A 14,373-nucleotide genomic window follows, 5' to 3' on the forward strand; every position below is an offset into this window, starting at 1 on the left:
CTCTTGGGGTCAGGTGCAGTGATAATTTCATGCTGCATAACCTGTGATAATATCTTGCAGGTGGCCCTGTCCCCTACCTGACCTCTGGCTTTGCAGTGTCATGACTTTCTTTTAACGGCTTCTTCTTTCCCTTCAGGTTTTACCTGATGGCTGCTTCTCTGCTCAATAGTCTCCTGTTGATACGTGACTGATCATGTCTTGGTATGTTTGCAGTTGTGCCATACATTTCATGGTTCTCATTAATTTGCTATGTCTTGATTTAGTTTCATTTACATTTTATAATTATATGACACTATTCTGGTAAAAGTCGGTTCAAAATGTTTTGTAATCCTCAGAGAAAACCTAAATGATCCACTCTGCAATTATGTGTTAGTCTGGCGTCATTTGTTGAACTTGTGCTTAATCTCACATAACTGAAAATCACTGAGGCATTTATTCAACATCCTTTCCACATTTGAACTTTTATGTCATCACTTGCATGCCACATGACTCCAAACCAACAATAAAGTGCTTGTTCTTTTCAAACAAACGGAAAATATATATATATTTTTTTTCAGTTCGGGAAATTTCCAAATGGAATTATGGGGAAAGCCTGCACGTTTTATACAGGCGATGTCATTGACAATTCTACATCAGGAAATGCCTTAGTTCTTTCAAAAACAAATTACTTCAGTTTAGTGTTAATACAGTATTTAGCTCCAGCTGTATCCTTAGGGTCATTTTATCAATCTCGACTGACTGGCTGATTTAACGTTATTTTTGTACCATTGTCTTTCATGTTGTTTCTTTTCACAATGTCCTCCTTTGGAACTTTGCCAGATCTTCTCAGTGAAGAAATTGTCAGCTGATGTAGAAATTCTTCACTTCATCATCATGATATAATCATTTCTTTACATTATGCTGTACTTCGAGAGGAAGTGCTCTCCTTTCTTGCAGAGAGCATCAATACTGTGTCTGTAGTTTAGTCTGCTGTTTATAAGAATTTATCCTCCTCCATTTCCTCTTTCTTGGAAATTATATTTGAGAATATTTCTGCATCTCCGGTCATGTCCTTCGTCTTGTTCACAGTCTGGTTGAGATGAGTGACTCACAAGCTTTCTGTGCTCACAGAAAGCACAAGTTTTCTGTGAGTTTGATATCGGACAGATGTCAAGTCATGTCTTTCTGATAGACAAGTAGCTGTCTGAGTTTTTTCAGACAGATGACAGCTGCGGTCATCTGTCTGATGGTCGGCAGATGATCATTTTATGATTTGTACCTGAATATTTCCATTAATTCGGTCCAACACATGTAACTCTAATTATTAACATGTTATTATTAACATCTCTTATTTTTTTGGACATGTCAAAAAATTCTGCTACATAAACTCAACAACTCACACAAATCATGTCTATCTCACCTCTGTTTATGGCAGTGGTGCCCAAAGTGGTGTCCTGGAGGGCCGGCATCCTGCATGTTTTAGTTCTCAGCCTGGTTTAACGCACCTGGATCCAATGATGGCTCATTAGAGGCCTAAGAAGAACCTTGACATGCTGAAAAGGTTGTAACTACCAGCAGGGAGAGAACTAAAACTTGCAAGATGCCGGCCCTCGAGGACCCACTTAGGGCACCGCTGGTTTATGGTTCTGAAGTCAAAAGTGATGTTGTCCAATCGGCGGTGTCTTAGGATTCCCACTGAGCCTTACTACTTTCGTTTTAATGTCGTGTGTTTTCTTAATTTGTAGTTGTGCTTAGTTAATATCACTGTGTGTTTTTGCTTATGTTCTTGTGTTGTTCAGTTTGCACTTGTATTTGGTGGTTTGTTGAAGTGGTTTGCACTTCAGGGCTACCATAGAGAAGCAGAGAGATCTGTGTTTAACACCAAACAAAAGAGCGTGTGTACTTTCACGGCTTATCGAGAGACTTAAAGAAGTAAACAGAGGTGTATGAGTCAGCCTTTCCTGTGTTGTTTTTTTAGATTTAAAGGATTAGGTTGAAAAGCCTGGTTACAGTGGTTTGAAAAAACACAGAGACACTTGTGTCAGCCAGCTTCTCTAAAAACTGGAACTCTGGAGAAAATGAATGGCTTCTTATCAGTCTCTCGTTTCCGGCCGGGTAAAAGTCCACACAACCGTGCTGCAATGGCAGAATTCTGTGATGTAAATAAATGAGGTTCCAAACAAAAAAAAAATCTATTTTGTCAGCCCCTCAGCTTTAAACGAAGTGATCTGTGTATTCCGTTAATTGTTGTCTTTCTCTTTTTCGAAGTTGCAGCTTCCTGAATCTGCTAGAGCCCAACGTCGTCGTGCAGGAGGCTCCACTTCTTCTGCTCCTGGGTCTGACTCTGTGTTGTACAGCTGTGCACTGCACACACTTCATTAAACTACACTCAGGATCAACGGGTGTGTAATATTTTGCAAGAACTGTAGAAATGATATAAGCCGTCCCACAATACATTAAATATTTTAGGGTGTCAAGCCACACAAAACCTTGACTTGATCATAAATTATTATATTAAGAACCAACCCAGTCAGCTGTGAATGCTCAAAATCTTTATTTGAAAGAAACCAGTCAATATAAACATACAATATATTGATAAAAAATATATATATTGTGAATAATCATTGAGTATATTTTTTATTCAGAAAAATATACTCATTCAAATACACGCAGCAATAAGGAAAGTTTCAGAATCACCATGTTTTCCATAACTACTGCATGTGTTACAGTACAGAATTCACATTTATATGAACAGCTCAAAACTGAAATTGTTACAAATAAACATAAGTCACAAAAAGCTGTTTTTTTTTTTTGTTTTGTTTTTTGACAACCGACGCGTTAACAATACAGGATTACAATGTTTACATTCATGTCCCTGAAATGGTTACATGTTCAGTTTTAGCTCAGTCATCAAGTTGGGGTTAATCAAAATCCTTTATATACAAAAATATTTGTTTTGGAACAAGAAAACTCTGTAAATATAAAAAAAAAATAAAAGTAGCATATAAATGTATATGTATATATATTATTAAAAGCCACATTATACGACATCTTTTAAGCTTATATATAAACAGTCTAGCTGTTGTCATAAAAAAATATTTCCCTGGGCAAAAATCTGCAGGAAGTAAACTCCAGCAGCCTATGTAGACCCTGATAGGACAAGGGACCTCCCCCCTAAGGCAAGCAGAAAATATGCTGTGAAGTGGAATGGTGGGATAGCTTTTTTCACTGATTGAGTTTCACTTTTACCACTGTAGAGAGCTACATTGTAAAGATATATTTTCTCTTTAAGAACCCTTTCTGACACTCCTGCCTTTTTTGGAGAATCAAATGCAGAGTTCCTCTAGTATTCACTTCTGGCTAGTCTGAAAGAGCTCAGACGAGCGGCTGCTCTGTCACGCGGAGGCTCAGAAGCTTAAAGACTGAGCTTTGTTGTCGAGGACGGCGCTCGGTTCGTGACGTAAAGCTGAAAAAAGTCAATTTTACATAATACTTCCCCCCTTTAAGAGAAACATGGTGTGCAGATGAGAATACATTTCTACATATTTAGTGGCAGTAATTTTGGTTTAAAATAAATCGCATCAGAATTTTGATGTAGTAAAGACAGAGAAACTTTCTAGCTTACATGCTATAATGTGTATAGTAGTTAAGTAGTTGTATGTGTAGTATAAATGCAACAACAAATGTTATTGCTAGAGTAAAAAGCTATTTAAATCCTAAAGATTGTAAGTATAGACTGTATTTGCTCAGGGTTTTTTTTTATTTTTATTTTAACCCATGAATAAATTTCCTGTGCTAATGCTTGCTTATGACCAAGTCTGTTTACACCACTCAAAGAGTCGACTCTTCGTGGCAAAAGGTAAAGGCAGTGAAGTTATAGAGAGTAAATGTTGCTTTTTAGTTATTTTACATTTTAAAGTGCTTCAAATTGGATAAAAACTCATTAAATATTGACAAGTCAGGTCAAAAATTAAATAACTCAAGTTATTCATTTGTACAACTGAGCTCAGATATTCTCTTTAAAAGATGAATCTGTTTAACATTGGTGATTTAATTCCCAACAAAGAGTTTTTATTAGCGCTAGGTAGAATTATTATTGGTTCATTTTGTTTATACACAATCGTTTCCCGAGTCCCAGCCCAAAAAAAGCAACAAAAACACCCCTGAAGTTGCTAATACGACTGGGAAAGCCGGAGCTTATTGCAGAGCCGTTTCAGTTTTCCATAAGCACTTCTAACATTGTGTGACTGGTTAAACAGCAGCACCAATAGTGCTATAAATACTTATTTGTAAACATATTCTTGTCTTTGAATATAGTTATGTGATTGTATTCCTGATAGCAGTTAGCACCAAAACACATAACAAACCCCACTGCATTCCGACTTGCAAAAACAGCACCGTCAACTCACTCCCAGCTCCAAACGAGACAAATCACAGACCGTCGTAAAGATCCAGCTGGCATTGTAAAGCTGTTCACATGGATCAGAGACAAAAACAGTCATTTGTGCATATAAGCTATCGCCCTCTACTGCAATCCTGAGACAAAAGTGTTGAGCAAAGTTTAAAGCCATGATGCAGAGTTGGTTCTTTAAATGTGGAAAGACAGACTGGTTCTTAGCTAAGTTGTGATCACACTGGTTTAGCACTGCAAAAACGAGATGGAGCACAGTAGCAATAAGCATGTAGGACCAGCCACCGGCAACCTACTGAGAACACATGAACAAAGTGGACCGGAGAACTGAAATCGTGGTAAGTCAGTCAAAAAGTCATTAAATAAGTGCATATTGTTTAACCAGCTTAGTTTCTGAAACGTATAGAATAGGTTGTTCTCACGACGGCGGGATGTTGAAGTGCGGCAGCAGCCTTTTATTTTTTCTTCACTCATTTTTAGGCCACTGCTGTTCAGAGTTGTGACATCCAGAATAGCCGATAAAATTAATTGGGATATACACAAGACTTTGCTTTTACAACTGGTGATTAAAAGCAAAGACCTTCCTATTACTTGCTTGAATATTCTTTTTTAGACTGCAAAACAAAAAAAACATTACCTAAATTCCCATATAAAAATGCAGAAACTAATCAGGTTAAAACAATACAGCATTTCAAAGCAAATTAAATTACCGTCATATTTTTGGGGGGACTCAGTTTTCCATTCTCGCAAGACCAGAGGGTAAGGTTGAAATAATAGAGACCGCAGCATTGAAAATGATCCTTCTTATTGTACACCTCTTTTTCATTCCCGGCCTTACATTCCTCCTTGTGGGTGGATGGAGCATTTTCATGAAAGAAAAAACAAAAGCAGAAATATAAAGTTAAATTGATTACTGCAACGGTGTCTTCAAAGCTCCCCATAAAAAGTCAGACAGCTGCTGCTGCTGCTGCTAGCGTTCTCACTACAACCAGGAAGATGGAGCACAACTCCGACTACGTGTGTGCCACAGGACAGACTTCAAAATAGTGTTGTTAGTTTGTAAATTGTCTGGTTCTACTAAATAATGTCTAAAATGTCTAAAACTCAATAGCATTTGTATTTTTTTACAACTACCTCGCTGATATAAGTCTGGCCCTATCTTCTTGGATTGTGCCCCTACATGTTTGGTTTTTCTGAAGACATTTTCATTTGCCTCAGCAGTCAGACAGCACACTTACTGAGCTGAGTGGAGACTCTTAAGCTTGCTCAGGTTTAGTGTCTTTCTCACGCATCTTATAAAAGCGGACATTTCCTTGCTCCTCTATGAAAATGTTGACAAAATCACTTAAAGGACATTATGAATGAACAGCAGTCAGTCAGGAAATGGGAATGTGGTTTGAAAAAGCTGAATCTCTACTTTAGCTTTTACTGGATCTACAAACATAAAGGGTAACGAAATTTCAGTGTCAGAATAATCAACTTAAACTTTACCTTGTCTGATTTGATGGTCTCATTGTCATGGTTGCCAGCACTGCAGTTATTGGTGGAGGTGGGGAAAAAAAGAAATCAATTAGTATAAAATGGAAAAAGAACTAAGAATACCACAAAACCAAATTGGAAAATGTATTTTTATTTAGAAATGTGTGGCAGTCTGTTAGGAAAGTAGATAAAAATAATTGTATTTGCTGACAAATATATCTGAACTAATGCATTGTGGAATAGTTATTGATTTGATGCATATTAAAAATGTATCCAAACTGTTTTGGTTAATTTAATGACTAATGCTTCATCAGCTGTAAAAAATAGTCCTTATTAAAAAAAAAAAAAAAACAAAGGGCAGAGTGAACAAAAATGCATGTAGGATGGACAAAACAGAAATGTAAAAAAATTAAAGTAAAATACGAACATAAACAAATGTGAATGTTGTGCATTAGCGTTTGGTGCATTTACTACACAAGCTGACAAAACGTAGTTATTACGTACCTCCGAAGCTCTACAGGAGCAGGATCTATGTCATCACATGTGAAGTTCTTCACTGTAAAAGTAAACATAAGTAAATTTGCAAATATTTAATATAATTTACATTTTCAGTGTCGGCCTATTAAAAATTATACCAACATACACTGTCCTCCACGGCACTGATTGCCTACCGTTGTGGAGCAATATCTTTTTTTTTTATTTTTTATTGTTGCATCTCTGCATGTTTGGCTTTTCTGAAGACATTTTGACTGGCAGCAGTCAAAACAGTATACTTATTGAGCTGAGTGGATACTCTTTTAAGTTTGCTCAGGTTTAGCTTTTTGTATGGAAGAAAATTCAAATAACTTTTAAATAGAATAAAAATAATTCCAAATAATTTTCACTTTGAGGTCCGAGTACATTTGCCATCTATTTTAATGGAGCCAAAGCAGTTTCACTTTTAAGAATGGGGAAAAAAATTAAAAATAAAGAGGATGAATACTTTCAGTTTCGAAAAATTGAGATTCTGACTTACAGTAATCAATTTTAAAAATGCTATTTTTTTAACTGCCACATATTATGCCTGTATTTAATGTGATTTTATTTATTAATCTGTTATTTGTGTTAGTTAATTTACGTGAATTTTGCTGTGATCTTAAGTCAATACTAAATGGGAACTGAAAAATGTCATGTCTTGTTCCTCTTGTTCCAGTTAGATATACTTACCTACTATCAATATATATATTTTTTTAAATCAAGAAGAATAATCTTTTTTGCAAATTTGTACAAAAAATTGGAAACAGGGCCTGGTCACTTACCACAGACTTTGGAATTATTGATTTTCATCTGTATCTTCGGGCACACATTCTGGCAACAATTCTCAATTGAAGAGTCGTACAGTTTCCCATAGCAACACTTATGGTCAGGAGAAAGCTTAACCAGCAGCTTTCCAGAACAGCAGATTTTCTCGCTTTTATCATAAGACCCTGTTGAAAAGATCAATATGTGAAATACTTAAATGGTAAATGACCTGCATCTGTATAGACCAGAGGGCTACAAAACGTTTCACACTACATTCAATCATTCACCCATCCATGCAGCTACTGGATGGTAGCCACAGCTGCCCTGGGGCATACTGACAAAGGCCATGTATTGTAGTCACCATTCCCAGGCAAAGTGGGTGAAGTGTTTTACCCAAGGACACAAGGAGACGGGGTTCAAACTGGCAACCCACCAATCACAGGACGAACTCCTACCACCACCGCCCCAACGATTTTACCCAGTTCATCTACAAAACCTCTATGTAGAGGCATGTACTTATGGCCAAATGGAATGTTGTCTGAGCGTGAAAAGCTTTGCAATACCTCTAACTTTACGACTTACCTTCTCCACAGCATTCGGGATCATGTGAAGATTTGGGTTTCACTTCTTTTTTACAGCATAAATCATGAAGTGGGTTGTACGCCTCCTCTCCACAGCATTTGGCATCATGTGAAGGTTTGGGTGTCACTTTTAGCCCACAGCATATTTCATTAAGTGGGTTGTACGCCATCTCTCCACAGCATTGAGACATCCTTTCACTCAGTCCTACTGTCAGATTACCTGAAACACCAAAGGTTCAATGAAAATGTCGTCACATGATGACAAAAGACTGTTTTGAGGAGAAATAAACTGTCCTAAAGAATCCTCCTTTGATATTTAGTCTATCTTTGCTCTACAATTTCTCCTTTTGAAAGTGTATAACTTGTCTTTATAATTGGACTGAAACGCCTATATTTATATATTACAACACATTGCAAAAACCTCACATTCCTATCCCAAAGTTTTCCAGAAACACTTCCCACCTCAATTCACCTCGCAATGCATTAATGACAGTATTAATAAACTGAAATGATTGGACTGAAATTTATGCTAAAATGTTTTTAATACAAATTGAAAACTGTCTTAAAAACAAGCCTTGTTAAATTATTTGTATCCCTTGAATCTTCCCTCTCTGTCACATTACAACCAGAAACTTCCGTGCATTTCACTGAAACTTCATGTGATTGTCCAACAAAGTAATGAATTAAGTTTTAACTTAAGATAAAAAAGGGACATAGTTACAAAGAAGTGGAGGCGGGGGAAGGAATGGTTTTCAAAATCTGTCAAAAATGGGGACATGAGGGCAAGGAAAAGAAGCAGGTCCCTTTTTATCTGAAGTTAAAACTTCATTTTTGAGGGAACCGTGTAAAATATCTGCACCAGGTCATTGTGGTTATGCTGCAGACTCATGTTTCCTCTTCATGCTTTTGGAGCAAATTAGGAAAACTAAAGGTGTGTCAGTGCTAATTGAGCTTATATCGAGATTTTTTTTGTGGTTTAGCATCATTGGGAACTGGAAAGATTTAACTGCAGAGCTCTCATGTTTCATACTTTTCTGGTCTTACATGAAGTCATTACCTGCTCTGTTTCCATCGGTTTTACAGCAAGTGTCTCTTTGAGGGTTATAAGGTTTCCCTTCACAGCAGAGATGTAAGGGAGACTCACATCCCCTAGTTGCTGATCTGCAAAGCAAGAATAAGAGTAACAAATGTTACAACTGATTGTTTCGTAGCCAATGTTATGGACATTCCGATAAAAATGGTCAAGTTGGTGAAAAATGTATCATTTCAGTCGGTGTTTTAAACAATAGGCTCTTGAATAAAAACAGTTTGGCACGATTAGCATTGAAGGTAACAATGAAAGGTCACTTCTCGTTCCAACACAAAGAGCACCTGCTCTCTGCAATAGCTAGGAATAAACAATTATGGAAATCATTCATTAAAATGTGTTTCATACAACTGTAAAGACAAAAGTAAATAACATTTATGATTTTATTAGTCTTCTAGTAAAGCAACATTTAGTATACTGAGGCAGGCGGTGATACCAGGAGCTATATGTTATGATCCAATGACGTCCCAATTATCGAGATGGCTGTAAAAATAACCTGAAGATATAATTCTGTGCACTGTTCCCAGAAAACCATTTATCCGCCTGTTAACATAGCTGCCGTCATCAATTTTTCTCAGATTATCTCTCTCATATACTATCACATTATAGTGATAGATCTGTTGATGGCTTTATCAACGATTTATTTTATAAAAGTCACGCACTGCTCCTTTAAGAGGGATTTGGAAAATCAGGGATATTCCACATGTTGGGTTGTGTTGTTTTGCCCCGAGGACAAACAGAAACTAAACTTGTTGAATGTGGTTTGTAGCCACTCAGAAAGTGAGGTGACATAAGTACAAACAGGAAGTCTAAATAAGGATGACAAAACGGCTGCCAAGACGAACCAGAAAGTCTGGAGGACGTCAGAGCCGGGTTTTTTTTATTACTTTTTTCCTGTGTTAAATACAGTTCACTAACTACCATCATTGTTCTCACCCACGCTGCCATGTTTGTTGACTCTGAACTCCTGTTTGGTACAGAGGTTTTGCATTCTCCCTCAGTTGTGCACTATTCACCCCTGATTAGTCCCTCTGGACCGAATGGCACTCTGCAGTCCTTCCTCAGTGAATACAGCTCGCTTTCTTCATTGTTCTCCAGTGGCTTCTTCCATTACACTTCATGGTTACTTAATTATTGACTTAGTTCTTCCTCATTTTTCTTCCCAATGGATGTTTTGTTACCTCGAGGGGCATTGGAAGATGTCTTTGGTTTCAGTATTTAAAACAATCTGAACTAAATGGCACCAGTTGTGCTACAGGGTTCTACCAACTGCACAGAATAAATAAACATAATAAATAATTTGAATGACATAACATGTCTGCCCCATGTTGGAGGGCAGAAGCTCCAAAACTCAAAAACTGCCGCCTTTCTCGAAGGCGCAAGCGTTTTGCACAGCTGAACGGTTGCCACGGGAGATTAAAGGATTTCTCAGGCATGATGAAAGAATCAAAGCGACACTCCAGGCATGTTTTTGATGAGGGAATAACAGTATTACATGACGTAAGACTCAAAAACTCCGACTTCACTTAACACTGCCCCTCTAAGCCTGCTCACTGGGGCACCGCTGAGAAAGTTACTATGTAAAAAAATTAACAACATTAGGGTTTATTTAACCTGTCATAAAAAATGAACAATGATGTTCATTTTTCAAGTCATATTTTCACCATTTTATTTGTAGATTTATAAAGGTCACCTTACCAAACCATGTTTTTCCCTCCCCAACCGGCTAAATAAACCAAGATATTGTTGTTACTGTTTCACTGCACTCTCTTTCACGCACACACCCACACACGTTCTCGCATTCCGAGACATTTTTTTTTTAACTGCGCTTCCTGCTTTTGGATGGATGCCTGTTCACTGTAACTGCTTTGGCAACAGAACCAGGCTGACGGCTGTGAACAGGACTCCCGTCCTGGACTTCTGGAGGATGTCATGGCAGCTGAACTTGGTTCTGTACCGATTCGATAATCGGGAGGAATGCAGACAAAGCGCACCTCACAGACTGTGACTCAAAGAAATCATCTCCATTTTTTTTTCGGACTATCACAAGTTTTTTTGTTTGTTTGTTTGTTTTTTTGTTTTGTTTTGTTTTTTGCGTGTGTGTGTGTGTGTGTGTGTGTGTGTGTGCGTGTGTTTTTTTTTTTAAATAAACACACCAATACTGAGTGTTAGAATAAAATACTTCGTTTCGACAATGCAAATAAATAAAAACTAAACAAATAATAAAGAATGATAAGAAATAAACTCACCTTTGCTCACGTGTCGTTGTTGCCGCAGGATCTGCAAGAAGCAAATGATTCAGGTGAACTTGTGGTCTAAATGGGCTTCGAACTGAATATCTTCAAACAATACAATATACTACGCATGTGAAGTAGCGCACTTCTTACATTTTTGGGAAATTGCCAGGAACGCATCAAGTCAAAAGATCACCATTATGTTGCAGCTCACCGATAACAGATAACATAAACTGTCCCTCGGCTCACATCCACCTTTGAATTCAGCCTTTAAGCGCGTCAACACACAGGAACAGATTTGAAAGCAATGCGGTTTCAAAAAAAAAAAAAACCTCCGAAGTGAATTTCAGTTCTTCTTTGGTGGAGCGGAACTGTGGAACTGTTTTTTTTGTTTGTTTTGTTTTTTTGTTTTGTTTTTTTTGTTTTGTTTTGATTTTTTTCTGCATCCTGCATCTTCTTCGAAGCGCGAATCAAACGCAGCAGCGGTCACCTTGTCACCTTCTGGAAAGCTGGCACGCATACGATTGTTAACTTTCTTGCAAATCAGCCTCTATCTCCGTCCCGATCGCCTCTCCGTCCCCCCTATTCTCAAAGACTCCGCTCTGCTCTCCGCAGGAGAGCGGCAGCTCCAACAGAACAGGCGCAGCGCAAAGCTCCAACAGCACAGCAAAGAGTATTTCCATTAAATTATCATAGGCTGAAGTGCACGTTGTCCCTCCCGTTTTGCCTCTGACGCTCCTAATAAGTAGCTTCTGCTGAGGCGCAAATTGGGCACGCGTTACGAGACGCGCCGCTGCGCTCCTGGTGCGCGCCTCCCAAAGAACAAGCCGGCCTGGGGGGCAAGTTACTCTATTTGATGTGATGGAAAGGAGGTTCAGACTCCGGGCATCCACGGAGACCCCACCTCCCACATTTCAAGTGTTTCTAAAATCTACTGTAAATTCTGCTTACATGCACAGACACCGTCAGATATTAAGTAAAAAAATAAAAAAATAAAAAAAAATAAAAATAAACGTGAAAAACTTAGGTCAAAAGTTGCTCATCTGTAGGATTTAAGCTCAATATAAATACAGACTCACCACAAAAAGTGAAGAAACCACACGTCAGGAACACTGGAGGGGGGAAAACAAGTCATAAAAATGTTCAAAGTGCACAACAGAGATAAAAAAAAATGCCCCCAAAGTCTTACCCAATGTGAGCTTGTTCAGTGAAAGCATCTTTACCGCATCTGACCTGATGGTGTTGAAACCAGAATCATAAGGAGCCTTTAATAGGTTACCGTGAGAAGTCCCACCTCCTGTGATATCTTCTAAAAATATGGCATTTATAAGCATGGAGTGCATGTTAACCCCATCAAACGAGAGAGCCTGAAAGGCACCGAAAACGCCCACGGAATGTCATTTGTTGAGGTTATTAGACAGGTGTTGAGTCACATAAGGAAGCATTAGTAAGGTGTTGGATCTGGGGTGGATTCAGCTTTTGAGATTAAGTAAGTTTATCTAGTGTTTGTCATTCATTTTTATTAATTAATTTGGTAGAAATCATTTTTAAGGACAATCTACATTTTTCACATCATATAAGCTCTTTCTCATTACTTTTGCATTTAATTGTGGATCTCTCAAATTTGACCAACTTTCGGCGGACTGGTGTTGGGTGATATTTTTATTTTTCGTTTCTTTATCTTCCCTGTCATTAACCGAGGCATACTGTCACGATCACAAACTGAAATTGTTTTTCTTTTCTTTTTGCTTACCAGAGTAGCTTTCAGAAATTAACACGTAGTAGTATTTTTAAAAAATGCACATCTTTACCGCCAGCTCCTCAGTTTGTGATGATATATCCTATCTGTTTCCTGCATTTGCCCAATTAAAATCAGTTTCCTTCATTCCCCCTCACGCCTCCGCCTTTGCGTTTTGATCTCAACAACGCTGTTAAATCTGTGTGTGACAATGAATATTTTCTGTGAGTTAAAAAACCTCTCGAAAGATGAGTCATGCCACAATTTCCCAAAATGCGTTTTCCCATCACTCCGCGTTGGGTCTCTGGGTATTGATGTGCCTGCGTGTAAAAAAAAAAAAAAATCAGGTAAGAAGAAACACAGTTCGATTAATTAAGATGTCACCGTATTTACTCAAACGTGAATCAATAATTGGAGAAAATGCACTTCTTTAGTATCATTACCCAATCAATTTTATTGATATGGCCTTGATATTGTACCGCGGATCCTGGACAGTTCCCCTGGACAGGCCCGCAACCAAGACGTGCAGTAAAATCTATTAATATTTGACAATTTTTGTATTAAAAAAAAAACAAAACTTTATGACATCACCATGTCTGTTGCTTTAACAAGCCGATAAGGGTTGTTAACTCATCATGTTGGCTCATCACAGAGCTCTATCTTGCCCTCTCTCTGTCGTCTTTTGTCCTGCAACTATTATCCGAAATAAATGAGACAAGCAAATAAGCCAGTTTCGTCATCCCTCAGTATATCTAAGTTTTATTTTTCAGTCACTTTGCCCAGCTCATTTATCAGAAATGAAAAGAAAAATTACACTTCCGTTCATGGAGAAAATAACAAAAACATTAGCTAATGATAATAATTGTACACCTATCAATAACTAGCATTTAATTAATGTTTTTAATAATGCAGGACATCCAGTCAAATGCATTATCAAATCCAAGACTTGATTTTCCAGGACAAATTATCCTGCAAAATTGCAATACAATGTAGTGAGTGTTGCTGTTACGATCCGTGTTTCTGTGTGTTTATTTTTGACATTTTCTGTGTTTAGTCCTGTTTCCCTGTGAGTTTCTGTCCTGTCCTCCCCGTTGATTGATCCCAGCTGTGTCTCGTTCCTGTGATTACCCTCCCAGTATATTTAGTCTCACCTTTTGTCTGTGTTCCTCGTCGGGTCCTTGTCTAAGCTTGTCTTCGTCAAACGTATGTCTAGTGGTTTGTCTAATGTAGTCCGCACTCTCCAGTAGAACTGCCAAGTCCTGGTTTGTGCTTGCTCTCGTTTTGTCCTTATTGTCAGTTGCTACCGGCATTTAGCTGTGTGCTTGGTTCCTGCCGTGCTGCCTGTCCTGGACTGTTTTTCGAGCAATTTCATCATTAAACTCATCATTAAATTCATCATTATCATCTTCATACCTGGGTCTCTGCGTTCTCTCCTCACTATCAACCACACGCCTCATGACAAAATGTTTTCACCTGAGAACATTTGCACTTTCCAAATATTTTGCAACTAAATGCCAGTTTTGACTTTTTTTTTGGCAACAAGCTCAAACTTGAATTTCATTGCAGCTGCACCATAACTATCA

At 38.0% G+C, this 14,373-nt stretch overlaps 1 protein-coding gene across 2 annotated transcripts in view; it reads right to left on the bottom strand.

The window, feature by feature from the left end:
- Positions 1–2,516: 2,516 nt before the first annotated feature.
- The window catches only part of LOC103136286 (galaxin-like), a 13,266-nt gene continuing 1,409 nt past the window's right edge, over positions 2,517–14,373 (bottom strand). Inside the window, exons 1-9 of one of the 2 annotated variants that reach the window (XM_016670162.1) lie at positions 11,385–11,823; positions 11,068–11,098; positions 8,789–8,892; positions 7,733–7,951; positions 7,168–7,335; positions 6,374–6,425; positions 5,882–5,921; positions 5,101–5,235; positions 2,517–5,004 (exon numbers count right to left, since the gene is read on the bottom strand). In XM_016670162.1, the coding sequence (XP_016525648.1) occupies positions 4,978–5,004; positions 5,101–5,235; positions 5,882–5,921; positions 6,374–6,425; positions 7,168–7,335; positions 7,733–7,951; positions 8,789–8,892; positions 11,068–11,098; positions 11,385–11,505 (897 nt within the window). In that variant the 5' untranslated portion in view covers positions 11,506–11,823 and the 3' untranslated portion in view covers positions 2,517–4,977. Of the gene's footprint in view, positions 5,005–5,100; positions 5,236–5,881; positions 5,922–6,373; positions 6,426–7,167; positions 7,336–7,732; positions 7,952–8,788; positions 8,893–11,067; positions 11,099–11,384; positions 11,824–14,373 lie in introns of those variants that run through there. The other variant, XM_007549456.2, reaches the window with a different exon arrangement.

The sequence above is a fragment of the Poecilia formosa genome, unplaced genomic scaffold (assembly GCF_000485575.1).
Source record: "Poecilia formosa unplaced genomic scaffold, Poecilia_formosa-5.1.2 Scaffold31, whole genome shotgun sequence".
Classification (NCBI taxonomy): domain Eukaryota; kingdom Metazoa; phylum Chordata; class Actinopteri; order Cyprinodontiformes; family Poeciliidae; genus Poecilia; species Poecilia formosa.